General features: G+C 40.3%; 1 protein-coding gene across 1 annotated transcript in view; it reads left to right on the top strand.

Moving 5' to 3' along the window:
- OXCT1 (3-oxoacid CoA-transferase 1) overlaps positions 1–17,956 on the top strand; it is an 85,902-nt gene that overhangs the window by 55,041 nt on the left and 12,905 nt on the right. The window contains 2 exon segments of the mRNA XM_063179613.1: positions 12,754–12,843; positions 17,504–17,584. Of these exon segments, the coding sequence (XP_063035683.1) occupies positions 12,754–12,843; positions 17,504–17,584 (171 nt within the window).

Raw genomic sequence — 17,956 nt, 5'->3', positions numbered from 1 at the left:
TTGACTTTGCTGAAAACTCATAGTGTAAGGAAACTTCAAGCTGTATTTTGTTCTAACATTTTTCATTTTTCATTTTGTTTTGGTTAAATACTTCTTATACACTATAGTTTTGGATTCTTGTATTGATGATATTTGCCATTTTTTCAGAGGCAAGTAATAGCTCTGTATGTTTTGAACAAGTACCATTATGAAGCAGACCTTTCTGTCCCATAAGAGCTTGATAACACTTGAGGCCTAGTGTGTGCATGTGTGTGTACATGCACTTACTATTAGGAACTGAGCTGAGGAAGTGTCATTGCAGTAATTATAGCTTTTTTTTTTGCTCTTATCTGCTGACTTTTAATGGAGAGAAAAATCCCCTGAGTAAAGGAAGAAGAGGGTGTGAATATTTTAAGCACATGCAGTAAGCAATGCTGTTTGCTTAGGCAGAAGTTACTTCCTAAATACTGGCATTTATTGGTAATTTTATTCCATTAAGCACTACTAGTTAATGGCTTTTCGTCTTCCTCACTTTGGTATTTCTCCAACTTACAAGAGGGTTTCTGAGGAGGGAAAGGAGAAGGAGGCAAATTTCTGTTAATCCCCTGGGAGCAGAATGAGTCTGTGAGAAGTTGGCCAAGAGAGTTTGAAGAGAAACACGGAGGTCGTGATCGTGGAGTATGTCAGGCCACAGCAGATAACCCATGGCTGCTGGTTGTTACTGGATGGAGCCACCTTTCATTACACAAGTGCAGGACACTGGTATCCTATCTGTGTGTCTCAGTTAATATTGGAAATTGCTGCCAGCAGGGCTGCTTCCCAGCATTTACAGAGCAGCAGCATTGTGCCGCCACACATCTCACATGTGGTTTTAAAAGCTGTGGGATTGACTGCACATATCCCTACATGTACTTGCTTCATTTCTGTTCCATTCAACTAGTGTCTTCTTGAAACCCTAAGAACAGAAGCATTCATGAAACAGTTTCTGCTGCCCTTCTGCAAGGGCCAAGTTTACTACAAAGTACTACAGCGGCAGCTTGCACAGAGTAGTGCTTTGTTTCCCCATCCTTCCTAAGAGAACACAAGTAACTATGATTATTGTTGTGACATGTTATCAGAGGCTAAGAATAGGTCAAAACAAAACACCAGAACTTCTGCCGTGTTCCCTTGTGACACCAAGGCTTCTGTCTTTTTAATATGCATTTCTGAACAACCCATAACATTAAACAACCCTAATATGACTACTGATACAGCTGACGCACTGTAGCAGCAGAAAAAGTATTGAAGCAATAGTGGAGGGTTCCTGCAGCTGGAAGTTGTTGAATCTGAAAGCACAAAATGGATTAAATGTCCATGACATCATATTTCACTAGGCAGAAACTTCTTGCAGGGGAAAAAGCTAACTATGCAGTAAATCATTAATGAGAACGTAGCACACTCAGCAGGACTACAAGGATCTCATGAGGTTATGTAGGGAGAGTATCAGAAGAGCCAAAGTCCAACTTAATTTGGCTACTGCCATAGAAGACAGTAAACAGTGCTTCTATAAATACATTGATAACAAAAGGTGGGCTAAGGAAGTTGTCCATCCTTCTTTGGAGGCAGGGGGAAACATAGTGACAAAAGACACGGAAAAGGCTGAAGTACCTAATATCTTCTTTGCCTTAGTCTTTTATGGTCAGAGCAGTTGTTACCCAGGTACTGAGCACTCTGAGCTGGAAAACAAAGGACATGGAGCAGTATAAAACCTCCACACTTTGGGGGAGCTGGTCACCGACCTGCCACACTACTTGGATACACACAATTCTATGGGACCAGATGGGAGCCATCCCAAGGTAGTTAGGGAACTGGTGAATGTGCTCGCTGAGACTTTCCATCATTTTCCAGCAGTCCTGGTTAACCTGGGAGGTGCCAGGTGACTGGAGGTTTGTAGGTGTGATGTCTGTCTACAGAAGGGCCAGAAGGAGGATCCAGGGAATTGCAGGTCTGTCAGCAAAGGTTAGCAACACTGGCCTTCCCTGTCAGTGTTAGGGAAGGTTATGGAATAGATCATCCTGACTGCCATCATGCAGGGCATACAGGACAACCAGGGCATCAGGCAGATGGGTTTGGGAAAGGCAGTTCCTGCTTGAGAACCTGATCTTCTTTCATGACAGGGTGTCCAGCTTAGTGAATGGTGGAAAGGCTGTGTATGTTGTCTACCTGGACTTCAGTAAAGCTTTTGTCATAATACCTGGCAACATAATTCTGGACAAACTGGCTGCTCAGGGCTTGGATGGAGGGACACTTGGCTGGGTAAAGAACTGTGGGTGGCTGGGCCAAGAGTGTGGTGCTGAAAGGAGTTATGTCCATCTGGGGCTGGTCACTGCTAGAGTTCCTCAAGGCTCAGTGTAGGGGCCAGCCCTGATTAATATCTTTATTGATGATCTGGATGAGGGCATTGAGTGCACCCTTAGTCAGTTTGCAGGTGACACCAAGTAGAGTGAGAGTGTTGATCTGCTAGAGGCCAGGAAGGCTCTGCAGAGGGATCTGGACAGGCTGCGTTGATGGACTGAAGCCAATGGTGTGGGGTTCAACAAGGCCAAGTGCTGGGTCCTGCCCTTGGGTCACAACAACCCCAGGCAGTGCCACAGGCTGGGACAGAGTGGCTGGAAAGCTGTCCAGTTCTGGAAGGACTTTGCTGGAGCATGTCCACAAAAGGGCAACAAAGCTGGTAAAAGGTTTGGAGCACAAGGCTTGTGATGGGTAGCTGAAGGAGCTGGGAGTGTTTAGCCTGGAGAAAAAGAGGCTCAGGGAACATCTGACTGCTCTCTACAATTCCCTGAAAGGAGGATATAGCTAGGTAGGGTCAGCCCCTTCTCCCAGCAACTGATAGTACAAGACAAAACAGCCTCAAGGTTTTTCGGGGCAGGTTTAGAGTGAATATTAGGAATGCTTTCCTCACCAAAAAGGTTGTCAAGCATTGGACCAGATTGTCCAGGGAAGTGGTGGAGTCAGCATCCCTGGAGGTATTTGGAAGATGTGTAGATATAGCACTTAGTACCCACCATCAAAGAGGAATGAGGAATGGTTAATAGACTGGACTTGTGTAAATTCACAAGGGCAGACAGAATACGTCCAAAGGTGCAGAAGAAGCTGGCCTTTTCCTAAGACAGCAGGCTCAAAGCCTAGTGTCCAGAAATTAACAGGCAGCCTCAGAGATGATACAGGACCTGACACTATTTAGCATCCCTATTGTCTATAAACAATACAAATCAGGAAAATAAACTTTAGCTTTATATAGTCTTCAACTGGAAAATTCAAAATTAATTTTTAGATTGCTAAGGTAGTGCAGTTTGCTAACACTAAGAGAAGAAGAGAGTGATGTAATTTGTGCAGGGGGTGAAGTTTGGATACATAAATCTGTACCATTCTTTAAGAAAAAAATCCTTAAATTTTAGATTCATCAGCCTGAGATTTTAATGCTCTAATTTGGAGTAACCAAGCCTAAAGGATTAAAACATTAAGAATTAAATAAAATTAGAAAAAATTCTAAGCTTTCTCGAAGATTATCTGAAAAGAAGAAATGAGGAAACCCATTCAAATTCAATAATAAATCCTTTAATGTACAGTCTGTAGAGGTTAGTATAACCTAAGACATTAGGAATATGATTTTATATGTTATTGGTAGCTTTTCTACGGAACTTCAAAGTACATATTTTGCACAGTTTTGGACACTCAGACCTCATTAGCAAAGACGTTTTTTAATGTAAAGGTAAAGGGGCAACTCTGTGTCTGCATGAGGGTTTTTTGGTTTTGTTTTTCCCTTTAGCTATTTGTAGTGGCAAAACTGGAAATGCAGGTCTCCACACCAAGAGTTTTTCTTATACAAAATTATCATTTTTAATGCTGGAAGAAAGAACACCTATCCCTGATTGCGTCCCTGACTGCCTGAGAGCACTGTAGGTCTTCTCTGAGGAGCTATACTGCAGCCTGTTCATCACTTGGCTTGGGTAGGAATGCCTTGCATAGGGCATATTTTCATTTTGAATCCTAACACATTGTCTAGTTACTCTCCTAGTTGTCCTGGTATATCTGTGGCATTGAATGCATTAAACTCAGTGTTTTGTTTCAAGATGTACAGCATTGCAAGTATTTTACCTATTAACCATGAAATGTGTGAAGTACTAAAAATGGGCTAAAATCTGTATGAATAGAAAATATGCAGATTAAATATGCTTAATGACTGTTTTCTTTTAGTATTAATACCAAGTTTTTCTCAGTAATACTATTAAGTTGTCTGATGTCTAGGACATGAGTAGGGCTACATCAGTATTTCAACAGAGGAGAAGGATGGGACTTTAAGTTAGCCAGAGACTTCTTGGAAATCTGCTTTTCAATAGGACATTGAAATGGGTTTAGTATCAAGATGTATTAGGTTTTTACAGACACACATCTTGAAATTACACCTACAGTAATGTACCAGTTTACTGCTTATCTCCCAACAAACATGTGCCTGAAAGCCCTGCAGAGCCTTTGCAACACAAAATTATCACTATTGCAAAAGCTTGCAGCCAAAGAGGAGAAACAGAGTGTATTATGTTGGCTCTACTTCTTCCACATTTTTGATGGCTTTTTCTATCAATTTTCTTCATGCTTATTTCTCTTCAGACTGCATAGAAGGAATGTAGGAGCTCCCTATTGGTATTTTATTCATACTCCTAAATTTTCAGTGTGGGAAGTGGCAGCTCTGCCTTCTGGATAATGAGAGCAGCTGAAGAAATTCTGCCTGTCTCAAAAATACAAGCATATGTCAAAGGACTTCTGATCTGTGGGTTAGTGGTGAGAACTGTTACTATGATATGGAGCCATCACTTTCAAGTGAGACTAGTATTATGTTGGCAGTAAAATTTAATTATTGCATGCTATGCTATGTGTGCTAGGGACAGCTTAATTGTCCCATTACTCTGAAATAACATTCATCACTGTAAAGCAAATCCATTTCAATGAAGCGTGTCACAGACTGTTTTGCATTGCTCCTGAGATGCAGCTTCTCAGTGTATTCATTTGAATTTTACTCTGTCATTCAAATCTGTTACCAATGGTTGAAATAAGAATTCCTTTATTCTCCCCTAAACCCAATTTGGGTTTAGGGGAGAATAAAGGAATTAAATTTGCCCAACTTTCTTTGCATGTGTTTCATGCAGCCCTAATTTTCTGATAATGGAAAATAAAAATATAATTAGTGCACGTATTTGTGTATGTTAAATTTTAGGGTAGAGTTATTATTACATTTTGCCAAGAAAAAGAAGTCATTCAAGAACTTATACTCCATTCTTTCAGAAATTGGACTTACTTTTTGATTTTAATTTTCACTATGTGTTTGTGTGTGTGCCAGGAGATACCTGATTAACATTCTTCAAAACCAGTCTATTTCTTGTATGGTGAAACCATACAACTAGGTTTTTTTTAGTATCTTTTAAAAAATACATTTACCCTGTTGTGCATGTAGAGTGTGCTTTGTTTTGTTGTATTCTGCCAGTATCAACTTATTGCAGTGTTGTTGCATTACCCACTCTTCTGAATGAAAAATCCTGTTAGTGACTTCCCACTGTTGTTTTTTTTTCCTCAGAGTAAGATCTAATCTAGCTGTCCTAGTTGACAGTATAATTACAATAATTCTGTAAGAGGGACATATGTAAGGACATAAAATCAGTGTAAAATAGAACAAGGAAATATAGTTCAGAATGCTTGAGCTTTATCCATCTTTTTTTCATACAATCTTCATCCAGTCTTTTTCACTGGAAAAATGGAAAGTGAGATCTGGAAGAGTTGTGACTTTCATTTTAGAATCAACTCCAAATATACTTGTCCGTTAAATACAGGACAGGACTGTTACCAAGGGGCAAAGGAGACATCTACATTTTTATGAAGCTAGATTAGATTTATGCGTCTGTATTTTTTTAATATTACCTTCTGATTGTTTTGTGGATTTTTTTCCTAAAACAAAATTTTGAGCTAATATGTGCTTTCCCAAACCAACCAGGTGTGTAACCCCACAACTGATGAGATCGTTAGGTATGGATCTGATGACCTCCTTTGCTGTGCTGTTTGATGCTGACACATCAGTGCTGGCAGACAGTGTCGGTGCAGACAGGGAGACCTGTGTGACTGATGTGTGTTAGCAGTACTGCAGAGAGGGGCAGAGCAGAGATCTTTGAAGGGGCCTTCAGTTTGTCCTTTTGACTGCATCATTACCACAGTTGATGGTTGTGATGGCAGTACCATGTAGCCACTACATTACCTTAGCTTTTGCTTTTCTCTGTGAATCTTGTACTGTTCCAGTTGCTCTGAATTTTAGTGTCTGTCCCTGGCATGATACAATAATTTCCTTTGATAAGGACACCTTCCATAGCTTTTTTCCTTTAATATCTGACACCTCGTCTGTGTCTGTGGCCAGGAGAGACAATGCTGACATCTTTGCTCTCTCCTCCTATGCATCTTGTTCAGTCTTCAGGGGGATGCCTGAAAATTGAGCTTAAGTGGAAAGCTTGCAGTTTAAACTAGAAGCACTTGTTATCTTCTGTAAGACTTCTTGAAACAGCAGTTTCATTAACTTTGAGCATAGTGTGAGGTATGTGTACTCTTTTATCTAACGGAAGGAAAGAGAAATTTCAGACTGAATGTTATTTGTTAATACAGTATTAGGTCAGTTGGAAACATGGGCAAGGACTCTTAGGAGGGAAGTGGCTTGATTCCTTTCCAAGCAAGGGTACATTTTTACCTTGCCTGTGCTTTGATGTTCAGTTTTGAATGGAATTATTCAAGAGGCATTTAACAAGTTTTCATTGTTTCTTGAACTCATCATTAGCATCTGCTCTGCTGTACTGTTGATGGAATACCTGTTTATCTCAAAAGATCACATTATTTTAACTTAAGCAAATAGTTCAAGTGTATATTTTCATATAATGCTGGGAGCAGTTATAAAATTCAGTTACAGAAGAAAAGTCCTTCCCCCAGGAATGCAGAGGAAGGTTTTAAGGCACCAGTGTGGATTCAAGACCTTAAGACTATTAGAAGGCTCCTGAATTTTTCTCTTTTTTTCTCATCTAGCTCTTCTTCAGCTGTTTATCTGCTTGAATTTTCTTATTAATTGTTTCCTGCTTGTTGTAGCACCTTTCTAACTTGATTGAAATACCATTCAGGCAAAATTTCACATTCTCTTGAAAAATATCTTCATTGTCTGGCCCACATTGGAGTACTCACAAGTTTCCACTGGAATGCCAGGTTGTCTTGGGTGGCATAGGTGACGAAACAAACACAAAGGTTCCTGTTTAGGAATTACTATTAGGCTAAATTAATTCCTCAGACTCTTTCATGTTGTATTTTGACCACTCAAATAATGTTCGGATGTAAATGCAATAGGTGAGAAAGTACATACCTTTCTCTCTTTTTCTTAAACATGCCCCATTACCACAATAACAAAACAGTTCATTTTGCAATAAGTAGTCATTATAAGAAATTTCACTAATACTGTGTACATGTATGTAGGTCTACACAAAGAAGGCAGGACAACCGATGATGTCAATTAAAACCCAAAGTATCAGGTCCAAAATTTCCATGTCTTGCACTCTAGTGTTATTTGGACTGAGACTTAGAGGAAACTGCTGATGAAAGCACAATGGGAAAAGGAGAATTCCCAACTTGTATTGTAACAGAGAAGTTGCAAGGAAATTGTCAGCTTGTGTCTGTTCTCTACCCAGCTCTCTGTATAAATAACTGCCAACACTGGACCTCTCAGAAGTGCATGGCTAATGCAAAAATCTTTTATTGTTACTTCAAGCTCTATGTGATGAAATGGGTTTTATAAAAGTGCTTCACATTACCAGTGCTGTATGACAGCATTCTTTCCTTCTGAATGGTTTCTTAAGCTAGCAACACCATTGTAATTAAAAACTAACAAAAATCATCTTAAATAAATTAATTGAGGGAGAAGGATAGGGCAAAAATGAGTGAAGTGTCTTTTTGGAACCACTTTTTAGCCTTGAATATTTTAATTCAAATTTAGCGTGTGGGTATCCCCTTTTCCAGTGTGGTGGGGGAGAAATGGGGGAAAATGCAAATTATGGTAGTGTTCTGGTTTGAAAGCAAAACCAGTGAGAGGCAGTGAAAGTCAGAAATACAATTTATTAGGAAAAGGAAAAGAAATCAAAACCAAAATACATGCAATAATACAAAAGCAAAACTACTGATAGAGTCAGAATACAACCTGACACTCTCTTGGTCAGGGTGTTGTACCAGCCACCAGTCCAGTTGGATTGGTGGCTGCAGTCCTCCTGGAGTGGCAAATGTGGTTCTGCTGGAGCAGTGATCCTGTAGAAGGATGTAGTCTTCCTCTGAAAATCCAGTGGAAAGACTGCTTGTTGTGTCCCAAACCCCAGATTATATCCAGGTGGGGATGCTTCGCTCCTCCCCCCTGGGCAGAGCATCTCACAATGGGCTGGTATCATTCTGTGAGTCATGTGGTGGGTCCACTAAACAGAAATGGCTCCCAGAGGGAGTTATCTCTGAGTCATGCAGAAAGGCATTGATAGGCCCATTAACAGGAGATAAGGAAAAATACAATGCCCATCCTGGTTTCAGCAGTTCTTGAAGACAGACTGTAATGTAGGACAGATGGTTTGGTAGGTGCACTGAGAGCAATCTAAGTCTCTTCTGCTTTGGATCTTCCTCAGAATAAAAGCATGTAATTACTTGGTTAGTTGCATTTAATGCTGAATGCTGAATCGATTTGCTTTGCTAGGCACCACCCTGTAGTGGTGAATTTGTTTTCCTAAAGAGGAGGAGCAGATGAAGCAATTTAAAATCCTGAAGTCCTTTTCTTCAGCTTGCATTTTCCTCTTTCTTCACACACAAAGGGATAATGTCTCTTCTCTCAGTTCTGTATGACGGTTTCTTCAGCAGTACATTTGTTGTTGACCTTCATCAGCACTTAGTTCCTCAGGTATTTACTTGTCACTGTAGGTCTTTTGTAGTTAATAGAACGAAAAGACCTGGAAAATAAGCTAATGGCATTGTCAGGATAGATGTATTGATAGCCTGATCCTCAATGCAAGCATATTCTGAGTTACTGTGGAGATAATATGTAATCTTCAAATATCCTGCATTATCTTGTCATGGAGTTTCTGGCAGGCAGGTTGGAGGTCACTCCAGTCTCTGTGAGAGCTGTGTTTTTCCAGGCAGGATGGAAAATGATCTGAACAGTGTCAGGAAGTTAAGGACAGAGATAAATCCTTTCCAGATTTCTATTTGCAAAGAACTATTTAGTAGCAATGATAATTTATGTGATAAATATATTAGTCTGACTGAACAGTGCCAAAGGGCTTGTTTATAGATTTAGGGAGATGTGATTTGTTCTTCACTATGCCAACAGCAGGGAAATGGGAATATTTGTGTGTGTATGTGTAAATACTGCTGTTGTGGTTTGACACTGGCCCAGCACCAGGCACCCACAAGAGCTGCTTGTTCACCTTCCCCTGCTACAGCTAGGCAAAGGAGGGAAAAGGGAAAAAAATGATCACAGGCTTCATGAGTGAAACAAGGACTGGGAGAAATATTTCAAGGACAAAACAGGCTCAACTTTAGTTGCAAAGTGAAATTTATTACTAACAGAATCAGGGGAGGATAACGAGAAGCAAAATAAACCCTTAAAACACCTTTTCCCCTAGCCCCTTCCTCCCTCCCACTGGCAGGGATACAGGGCAGGGGAATTTTGGTCAGTTCATCACCAAGACTTCCTTCCTCTGCTCCAGGAGAGGAATCCTTCTGCTGTGAGGCCATGGAGTCCCTCCCATGGGAGCAGTTCTCTGTGAACTTCTCCAGCGTGGGCTCACTCCCACAAACAGCAGCCAAACCACACCTGCTGCACTGTGAGTCCCTCCCATGGGCAGAAACTCCTCCCAAAACTGCTGTGGCATGGGTCACTCTTCCAGGGGGTGCTGTCCTCCAAGGCCTGGAAGCTGGAGCCTTTCTCTCTGCTGGATCTCCCGTTGGATCACAGCCTCCTCCAGGCATCCACCTGCTCCTGCATGGGCACCTCCCCCAAGGGCTAGGGGTGGATCTCTGCATCCCCCATAGATCCCCACGGGCTGTGGGTGGATCTCTGCATGCCTTATGGATCCCCACGGGCTGCAGCTGGATCTCTGCGTCCCTTATGGATCCCCACAGGCTGTGGGTGGATCTCTGCATCCCCCATGGATCCCCACAGGCTGTGGGTGGATCTCTGCATCCCCCATGGATCCCCACAGGCTGTGGGTGGATCTCTGCATCCCCCATGGATCCCCACAGGCCGCAGCTGGGTCTCTGCATCCCTTACGGATCTCCATGGGCTGGGGGTGGATCTCTGCATCCCTTACGGATCTCCATGGGCTGGGGGTGGATCTCTGCATCCCTTATGGATCTCCATGGGCTGAGGGTGGATCTCTGCATCCCTTATGGATCTCCATGGGCCGAGGGTGGATCTCTGTGTCCCTTACGGATCCCCATGGGCTGGGGGTGGATTTCTGCATCCCTTATGGATCTCCATGGGCTGGGGGTGGATCTCTGCATCCCTTATGGATCCCCATGGGCTGGAGGTGGATCTCTGTGTCCCTTGTGGATCCCCACAGGCTGCAGAGGCACAGCTGCTTTGCCATGGTCTCATCACGGCCTGCAGAGGAATCTTGGCACCTCCTCCTTCTTCAAAGACCTTGGTCTTTTCGAAGTTGTTTCCCTCATGTGTTCTTACCTCCTTCTCTTCTCTGACTAGAAGCTGAAACCTTATGACTTTGTTTTGATTTTCTTCTTAAATATGTAATCATAGAGGTGTTACCAACCTCTCCCATTGGCCCAGTTTTGGCCAGCTTCAGAGCCATCAGGGCTTGGCTCTGCTGGACATGGTGGAAACTTGCAGCAGCTTCTCACAAGGAACTGTCTTTGTGGACTCCCTGCTACCAAAAACCAGGCCGTGCCAAACCAATACAACTGCCTTCATTACATAAGAGACCATAATGATCTAGAGACTAACAAGTAGCTGGCCTGGGAGTTTATTGAGACAAGTCTCTTCCATATGTTTTTTATCATGGACCTTATGTGCTGATACTTGTAAGGTGTTGGATCACATAGCTGATAAAAGGAAGCACAAGAGAAGAGCTTTGCACTAGGAAGTTTTCCAGGCATTTAATCATAAACTTTTAGGTTTTATATCTGTAACAATAAATGTTACATTACTGTCCATCTAACCACTCAAAAGAAAATGCAAACCATTTGAGGCAGAAATTAATTAATTTTCATCTGTAAAATTGACAGAATCACAGAATAAGAGTATTATGAGTTCGAAGGGATCCATGAGGATCATCAAAGTCCAACTCCTGGCCCTGCACAGCACCCTCCCCAGGAGTCACACCATGTGCCTGAGAGCATTGCCCAAACACTTCTTCAATCCTGCCAGGCTTGGTGCTGTGACCACTTCCTTGGGAGTCTGCTCCAGTGCCCTGGGTGAAAACTGCCCTCTAGGTGGAAAGCCCTTTTCTGATCTCCAACCTAATCCTCCCCTGACACAGCTTCAGGCCATTCCCTCGCATGCTGTCACAGGTCACCACAGAGAAGAGATCAGTGCCTGCTCCTCCTCTTCCTCTATAAAGACAGTTGTAAGTGCAATGTGGTGTCCCCTCCTGTTCTCCAGACTGACCTGATCTCAGCCATTCCTCATATGGCTTCCCCTCAAGGCCCTTCACCATCCTTGTTGCCCTCCTTACGTCATGTTTCCTACTAGCCCCTCTTGCAGTCCCCTTTCTTTCCTCCTTGGCAGCTCTGGGTTGGCATGTGAGGTTGTTGCCATCTTTAGTTATTGGGGTCTAGAGCTTGTTCAAAAGTGATTGCTCTGCTCATACTCACAGAGCTTTGTACTTCTGATCATCTCCTGTCAGTAGTGTGTCAGGTCTGGACCTCTTTACCTTCCAAGATCAGATGCATCCAGTTTAAGGTAATGGAAGTAGGCAGGATTGAATGCAATAGCATTACAGGAAGTAAAAATAGAGATAGCTGAACACCACACCACAAAACACCTGCTGGGATAGCATGTGCAGTTGTATCCCACTTTAAGAGAAGAATGAGTCCAGAGGCTGAAAGCATTCCATGTTTTGAGGGACAAACAGAAGTGAATACTGACCCACATTTATGTATTTACCCATACTCTGAAATGACCTCTACAGACATCTGGAATAGACCAAACCCAATTGGTTTCTGCTGATATAGTGATACAAAGCATGGGTTTCTGAAGTGGCAAGAGACTTTCTAAACTGTGAGGTGGATATGCAGTGTGCAGCTGTTCTTGTTGCTGCATTTCATAAGTAGAGATTTCTTTTGAGGAAGCAGTAGCATTTCCATCAACAGATAGATGAACTCTTTGCTTTCATGGGACAAAACCATTGGAACTAAATTTATTGCTCCTCAGTGTCAGTGCTTTCACTAAGCCAATGATACTACTCAGATTTTGGTTACACCCCATGGAAAGAGCCATGGCAGTAGCTCTCCTTATTCTGCTCATCACTCTTCTATTTGCATCAAACAGAGCCAAGAATGAGACAGCTCATTTCCCTCTGTTGGTGTTTGAATACTGTGGTTGTGAAATAGGTGGGCTTTCAATGCAGGAAATGTTGACTGTCTTGTGCTGTCACTTGCAGGCACAATATTATCTTTAAAAAAAAGCCAAAACCAACAAATAATATTACATTTCCATTAAAAATTTCATTTTAGGGTAAGATGGTGAAAGGAATGGGGGGTGCAATGGACCTGGTATCCAGTGCGCAGACCAAAGTGGTTGTCACCATGGAGCACTCAGCCAAGGTAAGGCTCTGGCACTTTCTAAATTAGTGTTTTGTGCTGCACAAAAGACAAAAAAATAAACAGGAAAAAAAGGACATATCCATTCTGCTACTTTGGGAGGATTTGACAGTTTTGCTGTTATTATGGTGATGCAACTGGAGGCTAGGTTAATATGGGTCCTTTCCTCTAGTAAGTGAATCATTCACCATGGGAGAAAAAATGAAATATTAACTTCAAGTTTAAAAGCTGCACACATTTTTTTTAGCTACTTCATGCAAATTTAAAGGGGATAGCCATTGCCAAAACTATAGTAGCTGCTACTCTACTCTTTACCTCAGAATAGTTTGAAAAATGAGATTTCCCATGGTTATGATGGAAAGATATTTACCTTTGAAGTTGCCAGTCAAATTGGTGCTGACAGCTTAATAGAATATATTTTTTTGGCATGATGAGATGCAGGCTACCTTACATCATTTGTAAGAGGTTAATCTAGAGACTTCTTTGTGAGGGCATTGATATAGGTATATGCAATAGATGGAAGTCCCCCCAAAATATCATAGGAAACTTTGCATTTGAAACTTCTAACACAGGAGAAAAATATACTGAAAGAGAAAAATCTTTATTTTTTTTAAAAATTATTGTGTTTCTATTATTCCAAAGTTATTATATGTCTGCAACAAGAATTAATTTTGTATTTTCCAAAGTAATATCTCTTGTCAGAATTTGCATGGTAAACTGTAGTAAATATGTAAATATGAGAGTAAATGTATGAACTGTTTTGTATTTTTTAAATGAGATTTTAAAAAATAATTTTCACTTAAAAATAAACACAAATATATATTGAAAAATATTGTAATTTCACAATTTATACTAAACTGTAATCTCAAGGAGCACATTTTGAGTAACAGGGCTGAGTTTAACCTGATAGTTGTCATGTTCATATGCATATATGAGTAAATGAAAATATTAAACGAATTCATCTTCATGGCTTGCATCACTATCACACAGCCTCCCAAAAACTGTAGTGACATAGAGAGTTATCCATTTGCTCAGACACACACTTTAGGTATTCATGTGATCTGAATAAATATTTATGCTAAATGTCTACTTACTGTGGAATTTAGTTAAGGCTTAGAATCCACACTCAGTATAATCAAACCTGTTTTTCTCCTAAAAGTACTATTGCTAAAATATTTTTCCAAAACAGTGTTTAGAAATTATTTGCTGGGTTGTTTTTGTTTTGTCTGTAGGAGTACTGAAACAGGAAAAGACAGAAAACAGAGATAGGTTCACTGTTATGAGCAGGTCAGGCATAGAATTATTTGTTTTGGTGTATGTATACCTACTTTGTCCACTTTTGTGCATGGTGTGCCTGGTGTGCACTTCTGCAGTTACAGATTTTCATAAATCATTTCTTCGCCTTTTGTGCAAAGGCACTGCCAAATTAACAACATGCAATATTTTTATTTTATTGTTATTTTAAAATGGCACTTTTTCCTATTACCTAGCCTCTTTCTGGGGTCTTCATATTGATGCTTCTTGCTTGCTCAAGTGTGAGGATTGTGTCCTATAGAAATCTAGTGTTTAGAGATCAAAACTGCTGTTAAGAGTTTTCAGGTGTTCTTCCCTTTTTTTCCCCCCCTTTTTTTTTTAATAGTCAAATAAATATAGCACCCATGAAGCCAGTTCTGAAAGTCAGAAACCTTTTGTTGGGGGTGACTCCATCTTCCAGAGCTGATTTTCTACACATGGCTTTTCAATTTTTTACACCCAATATTTTATCAGACTTACTACATGTGAATGTCTGCATCAGAGGAACAATCCTTCATCCTGCTCAAAGCCCAGTGTGCTACTGAGTGAAAGAACAGTTTGCAAGTACTGAGACAGTCTCTTGTGTCTGATAGCTCTTTAGTAAAGGGACGTTTCTGTAATTTTTTTCTCCAAATAAATAAGAACTCTACCATCAGACATTAAAATTTCCTGTAAATCAACAGCAGTCAAGATTTGATGAATGGAAATATGGTGGAAGATATGGGTTATGGGCAGTGCCTTCACTGGACATGTGCAAGAGGTGCTGCAAGAGGTAGTTCTTGTGCTAGTTTTGTCTGATTTATGATCTTGTCAAGGACCTTCTAATCCTTTCCAAGTTTAGTTGTTTGTTTTCTTTAGATAGTAGTGATGACTTGTTAAACATTAAAGTAAGTTTTTGAAGAGTTTAATAGCTCTTTTCCTTTCAGTAGACCTGTTGCAGTTTTTAAACATAGAAATAGGCTGAGTCCTTGCGGCACAGGCAGAATATAATTTACATTAAATGATGATGGTGGAACTAGTAACTGTTTAACCACTCAAATAAATACTCAAGGAATTTTGCTCTTTTAAAACTCTGATATGAAGTATGTTACAAATAAAAACAAATATGCTCAGTCCCAAGTTAATTACATTTTAAATTACATGTGATGAAAACCAAAATGTACAGAAGATAGATGAGACGACATGAAGTAAGCATTGTGGAAGAATCATCAGCTTAAGAAGTGCTGTTGAGGAAGGGTAACAGACAAGTACACAAAATGATGAAGGAATGGAGTAGGTGGATGCAGAATTGCCACTTTCCACAGCCAGCTAATAAAGTTGTGGATGATAGCAGAATGATGCAAAAATCTCAAGGAATTAAGTCTATATAGAAAGGATTAAACTATTTTATGAGGTTGAGTTCATCAATGGCAATTAAATACCACTGCCTGGAAATAGTCTCTGCCTCAGAAAATCTGTGCATTACAGCATTATCAGGAACCAAGAGGGCATATTTGCAGAAGCATATTTCAATTTTTGCTCTATATGCTTAGGCCAGTGAGAGACACTTGGCAAATGGGCCTTTTGTCAAATTCATTAGTTTTTCTTAATGCATTTTTTTTGTAAATTACCTCTTCTTTCCTAGCCATGAAGAAAAGAATAATATAATATAATCTTGTTAGTTAATGCCAAAACAGTCCCTATGCATTTATGTCTAATTTGCTAAATGCTGCCTGAGAGAATTAGAAGTCAAGTCCTTACCCCCATACCATCATTGACATGTTTTGCAAAACACAGTAATGTAGGGGCTGGTAATTGTTCCATGTTGTGAAATGAGTTGCCTACTCTGTTCAGAAAAACAGATTGGAGACTGGTTTTAAGCACTTGATTTGGGCATGACTGAAATGTAGAACACTGAATTGAAAATTCCTTTCTGTGAAAAGTTCTGATTTTAACGTGTTGTGGAAGACTAAGGACATTTTTGTTCTTCAACAACAGAATTTTTTATTTAAAGCAGACTGGAACACCTAAGGTTTTATGTATCTACACAATAGTCTTTTCCTTTATCTGAACAAATCCTGAATAAATCTGAATAAATTCAGATGGTAAAAATTATGCAGTTCCATTTAATTTGCTCTTCTTACAGTGCCCTGATGGATGTATTCCAAAAGTCACAGAATCATTTAGGTTGAAAAAGGTCTACAAGATCATTGAGTCTAACCTTTGAAAAGATCAGGAAATGCATTTCATCTTTAAGGCTAGCTGGTGATAAAACAATGTTCAGCTCAAGTGTTGAGAAGCTCAAATGTATCAGTTCTCGGGGCCACAGGAGCCATTCAGGCTGTCACCTCCATAAGTCCATGCCTTTCAATCTCAGTTAGGTACCACAAAGAGACACTTCATTTCACATGGCTGAAAAGTGTATCTGGTATATTGATGAAGATATTACAAATAGCACAGATTCATCTTGGCTCTTAGGCACATTCCACAAGGACATTCCCAAGATGGACAGGATATAAAAGTAGATCAATTGAAAGTAACTGGAATGAAGAAACAGTTCCTCACAGAGAAAGATAAATTCAAAAGCACATGGATTGCTCATTGTGTTATCACCCAGGAGTCAGACTGGCTGTGAGATGGCCCCTGATTAAACCTTAAGGTAAACTGATGATTCTAAATGGTTAAATGAGACATGTTATTCTCTGAGACTTTTGAAATGCGTAACTGAAAATTGATAATTAGAGAAAAAGATAAAAGCATGGGGTAATAAGAGAAGTGTGCACTTAATGCTACTACTTCTGAAAAGCACTTACAAATACTGACCAGAAAAGTAATGATCCGTCTACCTTGTATCCATTCATGGCTCTTGCAGCCTACATTAACTTAGTATGATCAAGAGACATTTTTTTAACTATTTTTTTTTTTAATGAAGAAGAAGAATGGAAAAAAACCCAAGGACTTTCCCAGAGACTGGATTTACTGTTTTGAGAGCATGACTCTTCACTTGAACTCTGGGGATCTGAAGTTCCTCTGTGTGTGGCTGATCCTGCACATACCATTTGTGATAAAGGATAAGACAGGGAAATATGTTGCCCATAGTGTTGTTCCCCAATTTTTGTCCTCACATCAATGAGGTTCCATATATCTCTTGTTCCATATATCTCATTTTAGCAGCAAGGGCAGATTATTAAGCAGCAGTGTGCAGGACTTCTAAGCTCAGGAGTCCACTCAGTGGTACAGTAAGATTCTTACTAGTGAGCCATTGAAGTGAATTTGAAGAGTGTTCTGAGCACATTGAGTATTTAAATAGCACTGAATGGCGACAGCTGTGATTTTCATGAACATATTTGAGTTTTTTAAAAAACTGGTATATGTGTATTGTTAAACACAGGGAAATGTCCATAAAATCCTGGAAAAATGCAGTTTACCACTTACTGGGAAGCAATGTGTTGACCGCATCATTACAGAAAAGGTAAAGTACTTTTCTTGACTCCTTGTTTAAAATTTCCTCCTCTATCCCTAGTAACAATAGCAAAGCTTAGCAAAACTGAAGAATATATTCTGTATCTGTTGCCACCTTAGTGAAAAGATGGCCTTGGGGTTCCGATACAGAGGTCTTGGGGCTCATATTTTTCCTTTTAAAGTTTTGACATCTGGCATACTGAACTGTACCCTAAGATGCCTTCAGAACAAAGATGCCACATGTGACAGGCATGAAAAGTGTTCATCTCCTTGTTTTCCCCTAAAGTATTTCTGAAAATTTGCTGTGACATGCCAGTTTTCTAATACAGCTGTAATCACAGCTTGGGAGGCAAAGGTGCATTGTTGTTTGCTTTTGTTAGGT

Source organism: Melospiza melodia, chromosome Z, assembly GCF_035770615.1.
Source record: "Melospiza melodia melodia isolate bMelMel2 chromosome Z, bMelMel2.pri, whole genome shotgun sequence".
Taxonomy (NCBI): Eukaryota; Metazoa; Chordata; class Aves; order Passeriformes; family Passerellidae; genus Melospiza; species Melospiza melodia.
This window is presented reverse-complemented; position numbering and strand designations above follow the sequence as displayed.